Source organism: Colossoma macropomum, unplaced genomic scaffold (genome assembly GCF_904425465.1).
Source record: "Colossoma macropomum unplaced genomic scaffold, Colossoma_macropomum, whole genome shotgun sequence".
In the NCBI taxonomy this organism is placed as follows: Eukaryota; Metazoa; Chordata; class Actinopteri; order Characiformes; family Serrasalmidae; genus Colossoma; species Colossoma macropomum.
The window spans coordinates 29,982,632-30,003,611 of NW_023494803.1; the positions used below are offsets into that span (position 1 = coordinate 29,982,632).

General features: G+C 37.6%; 1 protein-coding gene across 4 annotated transcripts in view; it reads left to right on the forward strand.

The window, feature by feature from the left end:
* The window catches only part of LOC118823433 (1-phosphatidylinositol 4,5-bisphosphate phosphodiesterase beta-4), a 40,225-nt gene extending 24,796 nt beyond the window's left edge, over positions 1–15,429 (forward strand). For 3 of the 4 annotated variants that reach the window (XM_036593040.1, XM_036593042.1, XM_036593041.1), the window contains exons 24-39: positions 1,689–1,791; positions 2,118–2,282; positions 4,157–4,361; positions 4,786–4,874; positions 6,461–6,605; positions 6,782–6,834; positions 7,522–7,542; positions 8,180–8,245; positions 8,407–8,522; positions 8,742–8,817; positions 8,949–9,124; positions 11,787–11,888; positions 12,116–12,173; positions 12,267–12,353; positions 12,488–12,524; positions 15,248–15,429. In XM_036593040.1, coding sequence (XP_036448933.1) covers positions 1,689–1,791; positions 2,118–2,282; positions 4,157–4,361; positions 4,786–4,874; positions 6,461–6,605; positions 6,782–6,834; positions 7,522–7,542; positions 8,180–8,245; positions 8,407–8,522; positions 8,742–8,817; positions 8,949–9,124; positions 11,787–11,888; positions 12,116–12,173; positions 12,267–12,353; positions 12,488–12,524; positions 15,248–15,306 — 1,558 coding nt within the window. In that variant the 3' untranslated portion in view covers positions 15,307–15,429. The remainder of the gene's footprint in view (positions 1–1,688; positions 1,792–2,117; positions 2,283–4,156; positions 4,362–4,785; positions 4,875–6,460; positions 6,606–6,781; positions 6,835–7,521; positions 7,543–8,179; positions 8,246–8,406; positions 8,523–8,741; positions 8,818–8,948; positions 9,125–11,786; positions 11,889–12,115; positions 12,174–12,266; positions 12,354–12,487; positions 12,525–15,247) is intronic. The other variant, XM_036593043.1, reaches the window with a different exon arrangement.
* The last annotated feature ends 5,551 nt before the right edge of the window (positions 15,430–20,980 follow it).

Here is a 20,980-nt window from a genome sequence, read left to right on the forward strand (position 1 = left end):
ATCTATAAATGTATGGTTAAAATACAACCCACAATTCCAGAAATGTTGGGACAGTATATAAAATAACAATAATAACAGAAAGCAGTGATTTGTAAATCCACTTGTATTTAAATGACAGTACAAAGACATATCAATTAATGCTTTGTCTGTTTTTGTAAATATACACTCATTCTAAAATTTATCCCTGCAGCACATTCCAGAAGAAGTTGAGACAGGGAAATGTTCAAAAAAGCATCTTAATCATGCTTGGGTGTAAAAGGTAAAGATGAGTCAAGCCTCGCTCATTGCCAAAAAATGTGAATAATCCATCAGTTTTAAGAATAATGCTCCACATCAAGGGATTATAAGGATTTTAGGTATTTCACCCTGTGCGGTGCATAATATCAAAAGAGTCAGAGAACCTGGAGAAGTCTCTGTTCGTAAAGGGCAAGGCTGAAAACCACAACCGAATGCCTGCAACCTTGGATTCACTAGATGGCATTGCGTTAAAGACCTGCATGCTTTTGTGATAGGTATCACCAGATGGGCTCAGGAAAACTTTGACAAACAACTGTCAATATACACTGTTTGTCACTGCATCCACAAATTCAGGTTCTGTACTGTATTATGCACATAAACACATTTAGAGCCTTCTAGATGATGTCTTTTTCAGCAACGTACATGCTCATTTCAGCATGACAACACCAAGCCACATTCTGCACGTTACAACAGCATAGCTGCGTAATCAGAGAGTGCAGGTGTTAGCCTGGCCTGTCTGCAGTCCAGACCTGTCTCATATTGAAAACGTGTGGCACATAATGAAGGCCTCATGAGGCTCAACAGCTAAAGACCTGTATAATGGAACAATGGCAAAAAAAATCCACTTTCAAAACTAGATCACTTGGTGTTTTCTGTCTCCAAATGATTGTGTTGTTAAAAGGAAAGGTGATATAACACAGTGGTAAACATGCTCCTTTCCCAGGTTTTTGGAACATGGTACAGGCATCCAGTTTCATGAGGGTTATTCGGTTTCATGGGGTAAAACATTAAACAGAGCAGGTCAAATTTTTCCAATCACTGTTTTCTGTGTATTTAATAGAATTTTACATACTGTCTCAACTTTTCTATAGCAGAGAAGAAGTAGGAGTGTCCCTACTATACTTAACTTTCAGTAGTGCCTCTAATATATAAAAGTTAAATATTCATAACAGTTTAGAACAGATAAATTTGAAAATTGTGTTCAATTTCACGCTCAGTTTCTCTATGGCTAAAATCTTATTAAAAAAAGAGCTAAAAGAAGAGTGAGGATGTAATATGCATGTATCTTGTAGTATATTTACTCTGGATTATGCACCAATTAGTTGTGAGTGCAGTGGACCTGCTCCTTGAAAAGCACATAATCCATAGAACTGCACCAGTTGACAGTGTTAATTACTTGCATCAAGTAACGATGTGCGAAGCACGCTGTGAAGAGAGCTGTGATACTGTGAAAACTCTAAACATATTAATCAACACATTCATCAAGGCAAAGCTGTGCAGTATCCATTAGTGTTATGTTCAGAAGTGTAAATTGAATATAGGACAAGCGGGGCTTAATTAAATGGGTCATTGCTCTAAGGTGACTGAAGATAATGGCTGTAATGATGAACGACTCAGTGGCACCTTAATGCAAATAAGCCACCCTGCTTGTTGTTGTTTTGTCTTGGCAGATATTTGCTGAAGCCAGATTTCATGCGTCGTCCAGACCGAATGTTTGATCCTTTTTCGGAGACTCCTGTGGATGGAGTGATTGCAGCTACTTGCAGCGTCCAGGTTATTCCCTTTGAGATGTCGATTATTGTTTTAAACCTTTTTTTTATTTGGGGAAGAGCCATTGAGTAGTATCTGATCTTTTGAAAGTGTGCAGTGGGTTGGGGAGACAGGGCTCCCTACTGAAGCCACTTGGGGTATTTAACTTGTGTGTGTGATGCCAGAGATCAGAGGAAGGCCATGTAAGTGCCTGCAATCCTCTGCTTTGGCATCCAAGTCTCATATTCCCCCTTCTCGAATTTGAACTTTTCTGTTTCTGTTTTGAAGCCTAAAATTGCTGCAAAAATTCAACACTAGAAAATATTTTTCTCATTTTTGCTGTGTTTAAGGTGATTTCAGGCCAGTTTTTGTCTGACAAGAAGATTGGCACGTATGTGGAGGTGGACATGTATGGACTGCCCACAGATACCATTCGCAAAGAGTTTCGCACCAGGATGGTAATGAACAATGGACTAAACCCTGTTTACAATGAAGAGCCCTTTGTGTTCAGAAAGGTAAGCTTAAGGTCTGCGGTATTACTATGAATAGTCATATACAGCACTGTATAAAAGTTATAGGCACCTGAGATAATTATATTTTAAAAAAAAAATTTGAGAATTAAATGTTTATCTACTGAGTGATTTTAAGTGTGTCAGTTAGTCTAACTCTTTCTAGACCTCTCCTGTTAGCAGACCTGTATTAATTAAAGTTATCCTTCATTAAATGAAATCTGGTGTGCTGCTGATAGATTTAAACTAATCTAAGCAATACTGGGGACATCGAAGAGCAATCCAGAACCAAACTTTGTTCTTCTAACTAACTCACAAGATATCAAATACTTTTTTGAAAACAAGAAATTCTTGTTACTTTTAACTGCATTAATATTTGCATGAATGCTATAAGGTTTTTCTTTACAAGCAAAAACACAGCTATTGCCAAAATAAATGGTTTTAAACAATTTGCTTAGGTGTTTAGGACTTTTGCACTTTATTTGATATGTGGCCTTCACACGATGTAAACATTACCCAAACAAACAAAAAATATGTATATGCCACCCTTCGTTAACTAATTTCCAGTCAAAAGGTCATTAAGTAGAAGTTATTCAGTTTTTAAAAGAACTTGAGATCAGATTTACGAAGAGAATAGATGATCCACTTGCAGAAGGAAGGGGAAAGTCAGGGGAAGTGGAAAAATAAGCAGGGAAAAAAATAAAAACAAGAGTTTCTAAAACTGGAGTTCAAAAAATTATCAACAGTTGTACGAAAAATTGGACTCCGAACAACCATGCAAGACCTGACTGACCACCAAAGCTGTCACCATCAGACAAACTAGGGGTGGTCAACTGTGGTCCTGGAGGGCCGGTGTCCAGCATTGTTCAGTGATTTTCATGCAATAAACACACCTACTAAACCTGGCAAACAGCTGGTGAGTTGAATCAGTTGTTTGAGTAAAAAAAAAATCACCAAACTGTGCTGGACTCTGGCCCTCCAGCACTAGTTCGCCACCCCTGAGATAAACAGAACTTTCATCTTTGAGAGAGGAGAAAATCAAGCTCCACTCTTGCTTCAGATCTGAAAAAATCCATAGGTGTTTCTATTTTTGTGCATCCTTCCACTGTGAGAAGACAACTCAACGCTCTAAGTCTGAAAGGATGTGTAGCTGTCAAGAAGCTGTTATGGAGAAAAGGAAGAAAAGAAGAACAGACAGAAAATAATTTTTTATAAATGAAGCCAAGAAGCTGCTGGAATTCTCAGAACAATGGACTGGCCTCCCCTCAGCCCAGACCTCGACATCATTGAATATGTATCAGTGAATATGAGATGTTGGAGTTTGGAGGTGTGAAAAGTATCCCTGCAGATCTATTACAAAAACTGAAAGCAGACCTCCTGACAAGAATGAAGTTGTAATAAAGGCAAAAGGGTAGAGGCACTGAACACTTAAAAAATTGCTAATGTATTTAGTTGTTGAGGCTTCAGTTTTTTTTTTTCTTGGAACTGAAGAATGCAGGTGTAGATTGTGGCTGTTGTGACTGGAAATTAAATAAATGAAGGATGGTCTCTGACTTCTGCACAGTACAGTTTATTTTACCCTTTAATTATGTTTTATTATTACCATTTTATCATTTGGTATCATAACTCCTTTATGATATCATTAAGTTTAATCTACAGAAAGCTACAGCAATCTAAAAGCAATATAAGAGGAAAAGCTACTGTGTGTGTTTCCATGCCTCTTTGCTCTCTCCTCATGTCTTTGCTTCACTGCACTGTGGATTTCTGCTTATCACTGAAATTCCTTATGTACACACACACACACACACACACACACACACACACACACACACACACACACCCAACCGAGAGTGAATAATACACTTTCTGCCAACCCAAAGGTAATCCTACCGGACCTTGCAGTGCTCAGAATAGCGGTGTATGATGACAACAATAAGCTGATTGGCCAGAGGATTCTCCCCCTGGACGGTCTGCAGGCTGGCTACAGACACATCTCCCTACGAAACGAGGGCAACAAACCTCTCTCTTTGCCCACCGTATTCTGCAATATCGTCTTAAAAACATACGTACCCGACGGGTTTGGAGGTCAGACGGTTTTAACAGTATCTTCTACACAAATGCCTATAGAGAGGCCAGTGTTGTCTTGCAAGTTTAAGCTTCCAAGAAATAAATTCATGTCTCTAAGGTGCTGTCAGCAGATCAACACTTCACAGTTTCACTCTTATATCTACCTGACTTGCATGCTAGTTTTACAGAAGTTACTTTGTAACTTATAGTAGTTGCTACATTCTACATTCTATTACTGTATTATACTGAAATATATAATATTACTATTACTATCTAAGTCTTAAGGTAAGATTAATAACTGAAAAAAGGAGTTAACTTCGTATTTGTTTCCAGACCAAACAATATTTCTGTTATTTGTCTCACATGAGTGTCTACGGTGTCTGTTGAGCTTGTGTACTTTTTTACTACAATGTGTTAACTTTCAAATGCTTTTCTTTCTTAGCTATTGTAGATGCCCTGTCTGATCCCAAAAAGTTCTTATCCATCTGTGAAAAGAGAACAGACCAAATGAGAGCCATGGGCATTGAAACAGTGAGTATCTCCATCATTACTGCACCCGGCATCCGCACATTACCATCATTGTGTGTCTTACCTCAAATCAACTTTCTGACATTTAATCATAACTATAGTAATATACTGTACAACATCTTCCAGATCTATTTAAAAAACATTAGCATGCTGTTGCAGAGCAAAGCAAGGCAAGGAATATAGAGGCAAAATAAATTGTTTTCCTTCCTCAGTCTCATAATTAGGGAAATGAGTAAGAGTGTTTTCTAAAAATGCAATTCGTACAATCACTGCATTGTTGACGTCCACTTTAATCAAGACGAAATTGGTAGGTGAATGTGTGTGGGTGAGAAATTGCCTTGCCTGAGAATACACACAGTGCAGTCCAAAAGTGAACGGTCAGTAACAATTTTCGTTGGATTGGTTCTGTATTTCAGCATATTGTGTTTGAAACGAAGCCTTGACTGTGAGGTTAAAGTGCAAAATGTCAGCTAGTTTTTGAGGGAAATTACATTGATTTACATAGTCCACATCCAGTCCTCCCTTTAGGAGGACCATAAGAAATTGGTTAGCTGGCTGCTTATAATAAACCCTGTGTTACATGTTTAGTTGTTTCTTAGCCAGCTGCATCATTACATCTTTGTGAGCTCTCTTATGCACAAACTAGAGTTGATTCACGATGTGGCATTTGCGTCTGGTGCATACGGCTCAACACGAGGACTAAAGAAGTTTCAGTAAAGCAGGTCATCATGAGGTTGAAAAATCAGAACAAATCAGCCAGAGACAGCAAAACAAACAAAACATTAGGTGAAAAAAATCAGCTAAGCAATAGCCTGGTAGACCACAGTAGGGGACGACTGAAAGAATCCTTTCACAACTGAAGAAAAACTGTTGAACAGATCAAGACTGCAATTCAGGATGCGTGAAAGACTACCATAAAGGAAACAATACAGCAGTTGGTTCTCAGAGGGGTGTCTGCAAAAGGCAAATCTCAGTTAATCCACAAGAAAAGGCTGTGGACTTCTGGCACAAAGTCTTATGGATAGACGAGATGATAAAGTGATGGAAGGAAGAAACTGCTCATAATCCGAACCACACCACCTCTGTGAAACATGGTGGCGTGAGCATGGGGCTGCCAGGATCTACACACTTGTGACTGGATCACTCGTCTTTACTGATGATGTGATTTGAAAGACACCAGCAGCTGGATGAAATTCTGAAATGTACAGAAACATCTGCTCAGATCAAACCAAATTCCTTGAATTTAGTTGATGGTGCCTCACCTTGCCACAAGACAACAACCCAGAACTTAAAATGAAAACAACTATGGAGTTTTATAGGGCCAAATTGGGTTGTATAAAAATGGCTGTGATTCTTATATAGTTCAGCCGATATAGATACATATAGCCTCAATTTGACAGGACCTGTCACATTCTGCAGATATTCAGCATTTTAACCTCATTTCAAGTCCAACTTACAGAAAAAGTCACTGTCCAGTTACATACACCTACATTGTGTATTCAACAGACTAAAATTAGTTGAAGACATTGCAGACATTCCGAACCGATCATTCCTGTTCTTGAGAAGCATTCCTTTGCGTGTTTGTGCAGTGGGAGATAGCTGATGTGCCGAATGACAGTTCGAAGAGGAGTAAGAGGGGTAAGGCGAGCCAGGTGAAGGCTGTGTCACCTCAGAAGAGTTCAGAGACACACAGCACATCTTCAGGACAGAATGCCAGCATTTTCTGTAGAAAGGGTACGCACTCATCGACCTGTTTATGCATTCTGAATCACATAAGCACACTTGAAAAGCATGTCTTGCAGAACCATTTCAGTTTTCCAGGGTTTGCTGTACTTTTGCATAATCTTCCCGGTTTTGTTGCGCTTTTTTCCCCAACTTAACAGTATTATTTTATTTTCCTGAACCTTCAGATATGGCCGCTGTGATGCCTCAAGTCACTGTTGATGACCTGAAACAGATGAAGGTATAAAGTTGTACATGGGGAGGAAATAAGGGTGCCTAAAGGGCCCATAACATGGACAAGTGAATTTGCAAAACTCACTGTTTATTCCCCAGTCCATGCAGTGCATACATGGAAAATAAGCTGCAAAAACATCCTGTTTTAATGCACTGTTTTGGTGATGTAACAAAGACTAACATGTTTTACATTTATTCATCTATTCAGCCTACAGCAGTTTAGCCCCGCGCATTCAGGCTGAAGTTATAAGGATTGTTTCAGCACGGACTGCTTTTTGAATGAACAGGGCATGTATAGGGCAGCCGATTACAATGGAGGTCATTTATATATGCATACGGGTCATTCTATGAAAAGATTGCCATTTCAATCCACAACATTCAGTGCCTAGTATTAGAGACAGCAGTCTGTGTGTTTGAAGCTTAAATATATGAATTTGGCTTTCATCATTAACATAGTGGATACTTTTTTTTTATTACAAATGAAAAAAAATGATGTATTTTAAAATAGCCGTACATTTCCATGTAGACAGTTATTGAAGTTAGTAATAGTAGTGTTAACGTGTATCAGTCTAACACAAAAGCATTAATTTCATGTAAATTTTTGTAATGTATCTGTAACGTATCTGACTATAAAAATGACACATTGTCACATTAAGTGACATGATAAGTAAATAAGATCGTTTTAAATCTTCAGAAGAGCCGAGTTCAAGATCTGGTAAATATTTCTTTTGTTCAATATTGATTGTTTCGTTTAATCTTTGACAGGGTCTGTTATGCATAGCAGCAGCCCCATTATACAAGTTGATAGAGAAAACAGTTCTTTATGATTTTTCTTTGCAGTATTTACAGAAAAGTCTTATAATTAACTGTAAAAAACTGATGTTAGAAGGTCTGAGCTTGATAAGAGGCAGCATGGCAGCCGGTTTAGCCTGAAATATTCCACCTTGTTACATTCCCTTGGTGTGATGGGGCTACAGTTCTCACTGTTACAGAAGTACGAAAATCTGTTTTTGGGTGAGAACAATATGTAATTGAAACAATATGTCATCAAAGCTACGAGATTTCTTGACCTCTCTTGATTTCTTGTAAAAAAAAAAAAAAATAATAATAATAATAATAATTGCCATGTCCATTTGGCACTACTCTTGTGGAATGACTCATATCAGTGGCCTAAGAACAAAAACACTATATAACTTTACAAGATAAAGAGAAGGTGGAAAATAATCATATGAAAGTGAAAAATGTAGAATATGGGCCCTTAAAATATTCCTAAAATTAATTTTCTATTTATTCCTATGTATCTATTATACTGAACTGTGATGTACTTCTGGCTTTTTTCTATAATATTCCAGGCGTACTTAAAACTAGTAAAGAAGCAGCTGAAGGAACTTAATGCACTGAAGAAAAAGCACGCAAAGGCGAGTGAAGTCTTTGATTTTCTCAAGTGTGGTAATTTGATTATGGGCACTTTGTTCCTGCTTTTGTAATTGCTGCTTACAAGATGTAGTGTCAGGGGTGTGAGCCTGCAGGGCAGGAGTGGTGAACTCTAATGCAATAATGTTGTTGCTCCATGTTACAGGCGCACACTGCATTGCGGAGGTCTCATTCCACTCAAATGGACAAGATTGCTGTGCAACACGAAAAGGAAAAGCGAGTGCTAGAAAAGCAACTCGAAAAAAACAGCAAGAAAGTCAGGTATGAAGTATGTGACAGCCTCATGAATACAGCCTACACTTACAGGGCCTGTGAGTCATGGAGGAGTGAAATAATCTGCTTATTAAAACATACACTTAAGATAGTCTGTAAAGAAAAATGCATAATGGAGGCCATGATTTTTCAATAGAATGTATTTTTAATCTTGTTTTTTTGTGTGAAACTGAACGAGTTCTCTTTCCATTTTTCATGCAACCTCAGTGAAAGTAACTGCTGTGAAATGGGGAGAGAAATAGAAATGAAGATGAAGACTATAACCACAGACCACAAAACAAAGGTGCTGCATTCCGTTTGTTCCTTCGTCTCCAGAGCAGTTGGTGCCACGCTTTACGCAGCGCTCAGTGTGCTCAATGAGACAGTGAGACAGCGCTGTGACTGCACCCCCCTTTTTTCTTACTGTTACAACAGGTTAAAGATATGGCTGCTGCCCAGGCCTGTGAGTGGGCTGAGATGATGAAGGCCCACAGTGCTGAAAGTCAGGAGCTGAAAGATCAGCATGTGCTGCAGCAGTGTGAGCAGCTCAGAAAGCTCATGCTAATGACACAGGAGCAGCAGACGCAGCAGCTCTCACACCACCATGATCGGTGAGCTCTTCCCATTGTAGAAGCTTTCAGTGTGAATACGTTTAGGATGAGAATGCATGGTGTCCCAGCATGGACATACCTTTTTAAGCCTCTAGAGTTCCAATGTACAGAAATACTTACTCACTAACTTTAAAATCTGTAGAGGTCTTCTCCAGACTAGGGTTTGGACACTATGAACATTTGAATGATACTGGATTTTAAAGTGGTAAAATTTCAAATTATTTAAAATATACAGTACTGTGCAAAAGTCAAGACCACCCTTCATTTAATCTAAATGTTATTAATTTATCAAATACAAGTTATTCATTTTGTAGCATCAGGTAAAAAACAAGAAACACAAATTTAACAGAACTTCACAGAAGCCTCAACAACTAAATATATTATTTTTTCAGTATTTAGTGTGTCCACGTTTCCCCTTTGTTACCTCTTCCGTGGGAGACTTGCTTCTGCATGGATATTTTTCCACATCTTCAAAGTTCAGTCTTAAAAGTTGGTTACATTTTCTGCTTCTCATGAAATTGAAACTCACCAGCCAACAAAACCTTACTCTACATCTTACATATCCGTTTTTTGTGTTCTAATGCAAACATTCTTTTTTTGTCTAGTTCCTTCACTCAGTAAGAGCTGCTTGACAGCTACACATCATTTCGGACTCATAATTTAGAGCTGTCTTCTCACAGTGGAAGGATGGACAGAAACACCTGTGGATTTTTAAGATCTGAAGCAAGAGTGGAGCTTTTGAATGTGTTAACATCCACCTTGCGTGACACACTGTCATAATACTGTAATTCTTTAAGCCACATGAGAATGTAAAACACCGTTGGCTGTCCTACACTGAAAGAAAATAATATGAACACTCAAAACAAATGTGTTGAAAACAAGTAATATTGTACATCTTTTTAGACTCTGTGCATTCAATTGAGGTGAATACATTAGTTACTACATTAGTTAGACACTTTAGGTACTACAGTTACTTTTAACTTTTAACTAAGTTTATAATTGGTGCATCCCTACTTTTAACACAACCACTGTAACATCTTATTTAAAACAGGCATAGCGTTAAGTATTCTCACAGTGGAAGGATGGACAAAAACACCTTCGGATTTTCCAGGTCTGAAGCAAGAGTGGAGCTTGATTTTCTCCTCTTTCTCAAAGATGAAAGCTTTAATTGCTGTTTATCTGATGGGGACAGTTTTGGTGGTCTGTCAGGTCTTGTATGGTTATTAGGAGTCATGTTTTCTCTGTATCATCTGACAATTTTTTTTAAGTCGTTTTGGAAACTCCTGCTTTTTCTCTCATATTTTTCTTTGCCTTGTACCTAATAGCTATTTTGACTGAGAATTAAATAAATCAAGGGTACTCTCTGCCTTTTTTTTATATCTTTTCATGTTTAATTTTATATCATACATCATATATTATAATCAAGGTACTGACTGAGATGATTGTCACGGTCAGCTGTGAACTGTCAGGCTTGATTTATTAGTCTCTATAAAGATTTGCATGTAAGAAACCATTCAATTCTTAAAAGTGAATACTTTTCCCCATAGCAAAGGTTTATTACAATACCATTGTTAAGACAAGTCACTAATTATTAGTATATTTTCAGCCAGTGTGTTAATTAAAACAAACATTTTGTGTCAGGCCAGAGCACAAGAGTGTCATTAAAACACAATATGGTATTAAAAAGGTGAAAACACTGTCTGTTTTAAATGTTACAGTGGTTGTGTTAAAAGTAGGGATGCACCAATTATGAACTTTTTTGTCTGAGTCTGATTTCTTCACAGTCAAATTGGCCACTGGCTGATTTTTACTAGCTAACTCAAAGCTCACAATGGGCTCCTCAGTTTAAAGTAACATTAAATGTCTTCACCTCATCTGAACACACAGATGTGCTAAAAAAAAGCACAATATTAATTGTTTTTAACACGTCTGTTTTAAGTGTTTGTATTATTCTTTTTTTTTTTCTTTCAGTGTAGGACAGCCAATGGTTCCATGTGGTTAAAAGAATTACAGCATTATCCAAGTGTGTCACACAAGGTGGACGTCAACACATTCATGAATATTAAACCTTGCACAGCCAGTGTGAAATCTGTACCGAGACAGTGCACTGCTACATGTGTATGTCATGAAGGATGTAGCTTTGTGTTACTTCATTTATTCATAAACTCAGCGATGGCCTCATGCCTCCCTACAGTGCCAAATAATAGCCTCAGGTCAGCCTGTTTGCTGTGGGATTCTGCTCTGGCCGCGCTGTCTGCGGTTGTTTATGACAAAACAAGCATGCCTTCTGGATCCTGCACCACCCAGGCCTTTGATATTCTCCCCCCAGAGTTGTACACCATAGTTATTTTTCCATTAAAAAGATAGATATACTCAATTCAGCACTGAAACTTATAGTTGGTCTAATTAATCTTTTTTTTTTTTGCTGATCATCTCAAGTAGTTCCCAAAGTCATAATAGTATATTATAATCTCAGACCCCCTCCTCATTGCAGGCTACCATATATATTACAGAGACAGGCTATAAACATTAGCCATAAACTTAGCAAGTAATGTTAATAGGAATTGAATGTCCTAAGGCAAGTAGATGTTATTTCCATTTCAGATATTACTCCTGATCTGATGAATAGATCTGTCTGTTTGCTCGTTGTGTTTTCTTTCAGACAGAGCAAAGAGATGAGAGCCAACCAAGCAAAGTCTTCAATGGAGAATGGCAGAGCTATAAGTCAGGACAAAAGCATCAAAAACAAGGCTGAGCGAGAACGGTAATGATTCCATTACTGGAAAAGCAGCCACTACAAAGTTTCTCTGCGGTAAAACCATCTGTTTGCCTGGGTTAAGTACATTAGTGCAATAAACAAGTGAACATAAATGGGTTAGCACAAAAATGACTGTGTTTATACAGAGTAATAGTCTGTAGCCAGTGTCCAGTGTGATTCTGTTGTTCTTTTATCTTCTGTTTTTTGGCTTCGTGTCTCCGCCTGTCTCACAGGAGAGTTAGAGAGCTGAACAGCAACAACACCAGAAAATTTCTCACAGAGAGAAAACGGGTATGGATCTCTTACCCTATGAAAGAACTGCTTAAGGCTATTTCTTGCTTTGCCTTAATTATATCAAATAAGCTTTATGATGTTGACTGACAGCTTGCCATGAGCCAGTCTAAAGAGATTGAACAGCTCCAGACAGCCCAGCGTGAACAACTGGAGAAGCTGGATAAATATATCGCTGAGGTAGAGCAGTTACGTTCCTCTAATGCAGAATTATTCTATCACTTTCAGCTAAATATCATTATTATCCGCTCACTGGGATTGTGTCAATCTCTTTTGTTTTATTATTTGCTTTCATTTTCTGTTTTTCAACCTAGTTGCTGAAATTGCACCGTTCAAAATCGCATCATCAAGGTAGGAGCTTGCATTCACAAATCAATTTTACAATGCCTCCTTGCTCATGATTCTTTCATTTCTCTCTATGAAAGTGCAATGAATCACACCTGTGAAGTGTTTCTCCATCCCTCATGCTCTCTCAGACTGCTGAAGCGATTGAGCTGATCTGAGGAAAAATACTGTTCTGTTTTAGCTGCTGTGGTTACTGAACCACCCAGAAAGCACAAAGTCACCAACAGCTGTCATTGGATGTACTGTGCAGGCCATAGAGAGCATCGCAAAGAATTGAGACTTATGCTTTTTTAGAATACACTCAGATTCAGTATGTATTTACATCATATAGTATATATACAACGCTTATCTTCTTTTCTAAAAAAGTCATCATGGTACCCTTGAGCCGACTGATGATTAGAATCAGGAATTGCAGATAGTTTGCATCTATTACAGTGGCTGTCAAGTTGACAATTGTAAATGTCAGAAAACACAGCTTTAAGATGCACAAAAAGAAAGAATATGCATCTTGTAAATTGTTTGGTCCTAATATGTTCTAAACAAGGCAGCATTTATGCATAGCATTCTTGTTGAACTGATAAAGCCGTGCTGCAGCCTTCCACCTACAGAATGGAAGAGAAGGAGGAAATGGAGAGGACTTAACTGACTGACATTCCATCAAAGCTGTTGAAATCTGAAAGAAAATTTGATCTAGTCCACCCTATAAAAATAATAGTCGACAATAACAGTGTAATATAAGCTAAATTAAAACAGTAAGCTTTAGCCATTTGAACCGGAAGTGATTTATAGACCGTAAAAGTGCTATTTTACCAAAACACATCATACAAAGTTTGAAAAAACTGGTTTAACAAGTTGGCACATATCTAAACAGAAATATTAGCATGTTTATTTTCGGTTTAAGCAGACTTCTCTGAGCCATTACCACATTACTGAAACAGGTTACTGGAGAAAGATGCCATGAACCTTGACTAAGAGGTTTCTCAGTATGAAGGTTAAAAGCAGCCTCTCAGCCAATATTTGAGGCAACTTTCTCTATGAAAACATGCTTTCATTTTTTTGTTTTGCAAACAACTCATGCTCGCCGGCCTTATGATATATGATAGTATATTAAACACAATCTCACAAGCCTACATCATAGGTTTACAACATGGCTTAGGCTGTTTTACCAATCATTAATTCAGCACCAGCTCAAGCAGGACCTGACTGAAAACAAAGTCAGGTCCCATTATGGGGGTAAGAATTACTGGTTTTGTTTTGCTATAGTATTCAAATGGAATTACGTAATTGCATCTTTACATTTGTTTGTGTCCGAAAATGGCACAAATATGGCAAAAATAGATGGATTTTCTTTCTGCAAAGCAAGACTCTGCGTAAGAGTAGAAGAACAAGAACTTTTAATCCTATTATATTATAAATTGTAATAAAATATCTCCTCTTCACTAATGAAAAGTGAAAAAATGAATTGAAAGTTTCAAACAACTTCTGACAGAATTTCTCTGCTTGTTTCAATGAGCTACAAGTAATAAATAAGTAATGATAAAGAGTAAATCTCCATGGCTCTCTTCATAGAATTAAAAAGCCTTTATTACTGCATGTCTGTGTGCAAAAATCTCTCAGTGCATTTTGGTGTGAGCCTTCATCAGAGAGAGGGTTTTTTTGTTTTTTACTTTTTGTCATGCTTTTGAACCTCGTTCCATAAATGTTTATTCTCCTACCAGCAGCACTCTCCATCTTTTAGTAAATGATTCATTTACAGCATTTTCTTGTTATTGACAAGGATACCTGCATTCTCTAAATATTCTCCACTTTAAGGCGTTTTTACACCGTGCAGGGCTATATAACACAGCATGATATGGTTACAAACCCATAAACATCATTTCCTCTGCCACATGAATCGTACCCTCTCTGGGTACCAGAATTTCTAGGTGGAGCTAGAAGTGATGCAGACCATTGATTGATCAGATACAATTGTTACAGAATCATAATGCGCTGTCACTCAAGTCAGACAACCGCCATGGGCCTACCGTCAGAACATTGAGAGTTCGATTCCCAGTGATGCCACAGCCATCAATGGCAGGGAGCCCAAGAGAGCAGAACTGTAACTATGCTCAGGATACCTCTGAAAAACTTTATAATATAATATAATATAATCTGTAAATCTGAACACTTGCCCCATTTCCCAAGAGATTAGTGGAAAGAGTGAATTGTTACTCATTTCTCAAACCGAAGACACTAAGGAAATGATCTCAATAATGTGAGGAACAGCGCATTAGCGAACTAGAAAAGAACATCTGCAAAAGAAGAATTGTTAAACCAAGCAAAGATTTTGTTGCAATTCAAGCTAGCATCAGCACTGCTATGGCAATTGAGTTAGCAACTAGCCAACACTGGAGTAGCCAGCCAACATGGAGATCCCCTGAGTACAAGAGAGTATTTTGCACACTGGCTCCACCCTATACCTCCCCTTCAGCACGATGCTAGCCAGTGCTAGCAGTAGGGTTCTCCTCCAAGAATCTTGAACTGGACATTAAAGTTACGTTTGCTCGTTTGCAAATAGTTCTTTATTCACTTATACTCCACTCCTGATCCTAATCTTAGGTTGCTTTCCACTCCTTAAAACTGCCTTCCATTTGTGAGGAAGATGCCTCTGAAATTGATGGGGAGAAAAAAGTACTATGAATTTGTGTACCTGTTGTTGCAGTACTAATACTTTGTGGTGTTTCTTACAGGCCAAAGTGACGCAGCACCTGCAGAGCATGAAAGAGAAGAAGAACTGATCACTCCTTAACCACATGAGACAACAACACACATGAACAAATACATGTAAAAAAGTTTAAGAAGGGTATTTTATATAAATATACATGTTTATATTCTAAGATTGCAGTACTTAAGTAAATACACCCTGAAAGTGGGCATTACTTTTATAAAAACTTTTATATAGATGTTTTCACGAGTCCTTTTTTATATAGAGGATTTTATTTCTTGCTTTATGTTGAGCACTACTGTATCACTGTACGCCCCAAACATACTGTAGGATGTTTGTTTTGATTTTTTTTATAGGCTGCAACACTGTATTTCAGACTCTCAGGGTAAAAGTTTTGTAGAGACACATGAAACATTTACAAAGTGAAGTTTGTGCGCTTATTTGAGCAAAGCCTGCTTACAAGTTTTAACACAATTAAAAATGTTTGTGATGTCATCATATCATCAAGCATTAATCTGGACAAAAATATATCACTGAGGAATAAAAGAACATTGATGCTGGCAGTGCAGACAGTAAGCTACAAAAAAAACTAAATCAATGAACAAGCAAATAAATGAAAATTCACACACTCACAACCTTCAGTTGTATGTGAATAAATTATTATAAGCAGAATGTATTCTCTATTATATGTGTATTCAGTCAAAACATCCCAAATCCACAAGATTTTAACTGCCCTCACAGTGAAGCTGTTATTTTCTTTGTTATGGAGCTGTTTTGAGCCTGTGAGACTAGATTCTGTTCCTGGTTGATTTCCACTGTTAGTCATGACATCATTTAAACACAACGATTCACAGTGCACTGAAAATAAATGGGGAAGGGGCACGATGTAGAACTTGAATATTTATGAGACCACATGCAGTCTTCTAGAACCCTAGAGAACTGTGTTTGGGAGCACAAAGCAGTTTACAAAAACTTACTTTTCACCATTTTTGAGGGTAAAATGAAAAACGAGCTATTGTACAGGTCCTTAACTGAGAATTGAGGGCATTTCTGATAGATTTCTAGATGGATTTGTTTCTGATGCACCAGGCAAAAGGTGATGAATGGACATTGGAGTGTAGCTTTGTGAGTCAGGTGGCTTCTGTCTGTGCGTGTGTGCATGCATTTTGTTGTGTTGCCTGGAAAAAATCAGATTCCACTGTGCTTAATTTCACAGTGAAAGGACGATCAGCTGGACTTTGCCTCACTGCTTATTCTATCAGAGATAACATTATCTTTCGTTATAGCTACATATTTAACCCGTTTAAGAATGTATTATAATTGTAGATGCAATACAGACTTATATTGCACAGTCTTTATAATATTCTATAATAATGTTTAGCTATGCATTTGTCTGATTATATGTTGTGGATTATGTGAGTGTCTCGTTTCTCTTAATATTTTAAAGAGCATGTTGTACTGTATGAGTGTATACTTGAAATGCACTAAAAAGATTTTGATTCTGAGATAATAATGACATATTTTAGTAGATCCTCTTTCACCTTAATAGCTAGAACCTGTGTGGAATTTCATTATAATTTAGTTATACTGTCTGGGTACTTACCAGTATTTCACCCAAGAAAATTACACAGCACTTTGGAGTTTGTACAACACATTTACTTTGTTACTTAGGAGATTGTAAAATAAAGCCTTATCAATGTGTTATTAGTTGTAATATATTTTTGTTATATATCTTTCTTAAATAGAGAGGATGGATGAACTCAGTTGTGCAGTTTGCTTCCCAATGATATATTTGAACACTTTGATCGGACACTTGACATCTTAGACCTTTTTTTAAGCCAAATCATGATTGACCATCCACTGCTTAGCAACTGTCTCTAAGCACTACTTTCTCCACTGAGATAAAAAACTGCAGTGAGAATGAAAAAAAAATTCCAAAACTGGAGTTCTAAAAATGATTAAAATACAGAGAGAAAATGAGACTTTTAACAACCTGATAGGCCCCCAAAACTGTCCCCATCAGATAAACTGGACTTAAAGCTTTCATCTTTGAGAGAGAGAGGAGAAGATCCACAGGTGAACAAGGGACTGGCCACCACAAAGCCTAGACCTCAACATTATTGAACATGTTTGAGATTATTTGGATTGTTAGAAGCAAAAATGCATATATGTTGATATGTTGATCAATATGTTGATCGTTCCTTTTTAACACAGAAAACTGATGGTCAGCAATGCCAAAGCAATAGTTTAGTTCAAACAAGGTGCAGTTCTTATCTCTTGTAGACTAATTGAACTTAACTATGAGTTGGTTTTGTGATATTTTATTATGTCCTTTTTCATCTTAAAAGCCAGAACTTTCAGTATAATTTATTTACACTGTCTGGATACTTAGAAAATTACACAGCACTTTGAGTGTGTACCTCACACTTATCTGGTTAATACCTAAAACTTAAGGCATTGTAAAGTGTTACTGGTGTGTTAATAGCTGTAATATATTGTTGTAATGTATAACATTAATTGCTAGTTCACATTAGCATACTGCTTTAAACCTTAATGCAGGAAATGAAAAGTCAAAAGCATTTATATGCTAAGTCTTTTGTTCCTTTTTCTGTGATAATGCAGTCCATATCTAATCAGCTGATTGCCTGGAGTTTCATCATTCCTATAGGTTTGAAAGTCTTCTTATTCTCTTCTTCATGGCCATCATTACTGACATGATCCTCATCTCAGCCATAATAATAAGAGTGATCATTCTAAAGCTGTGTAGAACTCTAGGAAAAGCTAATGGGCTGAATCTTCACTTCCTCTAGAGCTGGATTCGAGTCCCTGTAGTGCCATTCCCTATCCATGTGGGTCCAGGATAGTGGGCTGTAATTGCCCATAATACGCTCTCAGTGGCCTGAAAGGATGGCAGGATTCCTCTCTCCCCATCAATACAGATGACATTAATGTGTGTTTGCTATGACACATAGACACAGACAGGCAGTTAAATTTTTCTTCAAGTGCGTTTAGCCTGACGCAAAACCCACACATGAACACACTCTTGATAATGGCAATAATTATTGACAATTGACCGTCATCTGTCTAATAATTTACTTAGCATTTTGTTATTGATCTTCTTGCGGTGCTTGGAAAGGAATATTGGAATAGCAGGCCTTTAGCTTTATTTCTGTCTCTATAGACTAAACTGATACTGAGGACAAGCTGGACATTACATACTGCTTTTGTAAAATGTGTGTGAAGGTGAATCTGTTTCAAGTCTTTGATTCATTTTGACATAATGTGAATGTACTGAATCCACTATGTGGAGTACTGTTTTCTAAAAAATACGATCAATTTCCATCACCACAGCAAAAGTCAGAGACCAACTGAACTTCAAATCAAGTTAGTACAAGTTATTCATTTTTCAGCACCAGGAAACAAAGGAGAAAGCATATTACACAGAAAAATACACCAAAACCTCAGCAGCCAGCTATATTAAATTCTACAGTGTTTAGTGTGTCCACACTTCAGCTTAATTACAGCTTCCAATTCGTTTTGGCATGTTTGTTTGGATGTTCTAGTGCAAATGTTCTCCTTTTCCATGTATTTGTATACATGTCCATTCAGACCCATGGTGCTGAGTTGTCTTCTCACAGTAAAAGGAGGGACAGAAACCTGTGGATTTTTTTCAGATCTGAAGCAAAAGTTGAGCTTGACATACTCCTTTCTCTTTGGTGACAGTTTTGGTGGTCTACCGGGTCATGCATGGTTGCTAGGGGTCCCATTTTCTCTGTATTATTTGAAAATGTTTTGAACTTGGAACTTTTCCTTTGATTTTTACCTTGGATTATCTTAAATATCTCATCTGATATCTATTATTATCTGAAATATCTCCTTTAGCCATTTTAGACACATATGAGAAAGAAATTTGAAGGCAGCCAAGTTGAGTTTAGGTAGTTGCTTGTTTGAGTGTCAGTGTCTCTTTGAAGGGGAACATAATGTCAGTGTTTGGCAGCAGCTTCTGTAGGGAGGACACAGCTGTAACTGGTTTCAAGATCGGAAGGATGGAAGAGTTAAAGTGCATTAGAGTGCACAAAAGTAAAGAGTGAACTAAATAAATACTGACCGAATTGACGTCATAATGAGTGTTGGAGCTTTTTGACACTGAAAATGAATAACTTGTACTCAGTAGCTGTTTTCACCTAAAATAAAAGACTCTCGGTTGTTATGTGGACGTGTGTACTTTGGCTAGGTTTCTGTTTATGGCATATTGCAGAGTGAAGCCTACAGGACCATATTTAGCTGCTGTGGTGTACAGCTTCTGAATGGTCCTCCCTATAAAACGCCTGCTGATTCTTGCAGAAACCACAATTGTTGACCCTGGATTGCAAGAAATCCCTTTTTGTCTATCAAGCCCTGTTTGTTATGGATTATGAACTGTGTCAGGCTTGCCATAGGATTGGCCAAGTCTCCCACAATAATCAAGGATTTGTAGTGAGGTTCAAACAGAGCAGTGTTTTGTGGTGATGTGTTGTCTCTTTTGTTCCTGTTTGTGCTGCCCAGACTGGCTTTTCTCTTGCACTTCCCACATGTTTTATATTATGCAGATCAAACACCCCTCAGTCCCAGATCATATTGTAATACTGTGCTGTAATTAATAATACAAAGGCAAATGACTTTCGCTTTTGCTCCCTATGGACCTTTGCACTAGTGTTTATTTTTATTTATATTGTTTTTATTTATTTATGGATTACTTTTTTGTAAAAAAATTGTAGGAGCTACTGAAATTATTCTAAACCTCTTAACTTTCCTTATATCGTGGGGTGAATGTGTTGTGGGGTGTCTGTTAGCACTTATTATGAAACATAAGCTCAGCTTCTTCATCAGGAAATGTGGGGACAATAACCATTAATGCGCCTTTCTTCAATCATCATGGTGGTATCATCATTTTCACAAGCCTACTGCCCATTTGGTACAATAAAGGCAAAAAACACTTGCACCAAGGAACCTAGGAGAGAATTTCTTAGGAAGCTGTGGGCTATAAGTTTTTATGATGAGTGTACATTATTTTTATGATGTTTTATGATATCTTTATGTTTAGAGTGCCTTGTTGAAGATGCAGTTCTTCAGCTGCTGCTATCCGTCTTGAAATGGAGGCAAGACGATATTTTTTTTCATGCAAGTGCAGTCATTACAAACAGGAAAAATGCATGTGACCAACAAATAATTTATGGTCTAAGAGTTTCTACTGACCGCCTCAAGCGGTGAGAAGTGCAAATAAGAAAAGGTCTCATAGGCCAACAAAGTCATGTAGGGACAGTCGCATGACATGCTGACTTATGTATGAATGCTCTGCTCACACAGATGTTCTCTAGGAATCTTCTCTGACATTCTGATTGACAGAAACCCTTGGTAGTCATGACATTTTGTACTGTGAGAAGGTCAGGGACCGCAATTTATTTATTTAAATTTCCAGTCAAAACGGCCACAAATTATTCATTTTTCAGGAGATATTTCATTAGATATAAGATCAGCCACTTGCATAACGCAGGGGAAAGTCGAAGAAAAAACCATCAGCTTCCAAAACTTTTTTAAAAGATACAGAGAAAATGATACTCCTAACAGCTGTGTGTGATCTGGGAGACCACCAAAGCTGTCACCATCAGATCAACAGCACTTAAAGCTTTTATCTTTGAGAGAGAGAGAGGAGAAAATCAAGCTCCACTCTTACTTCAGATCTGAAAATATCCATGGGTGTTTCTGTCCATCCTTCCAC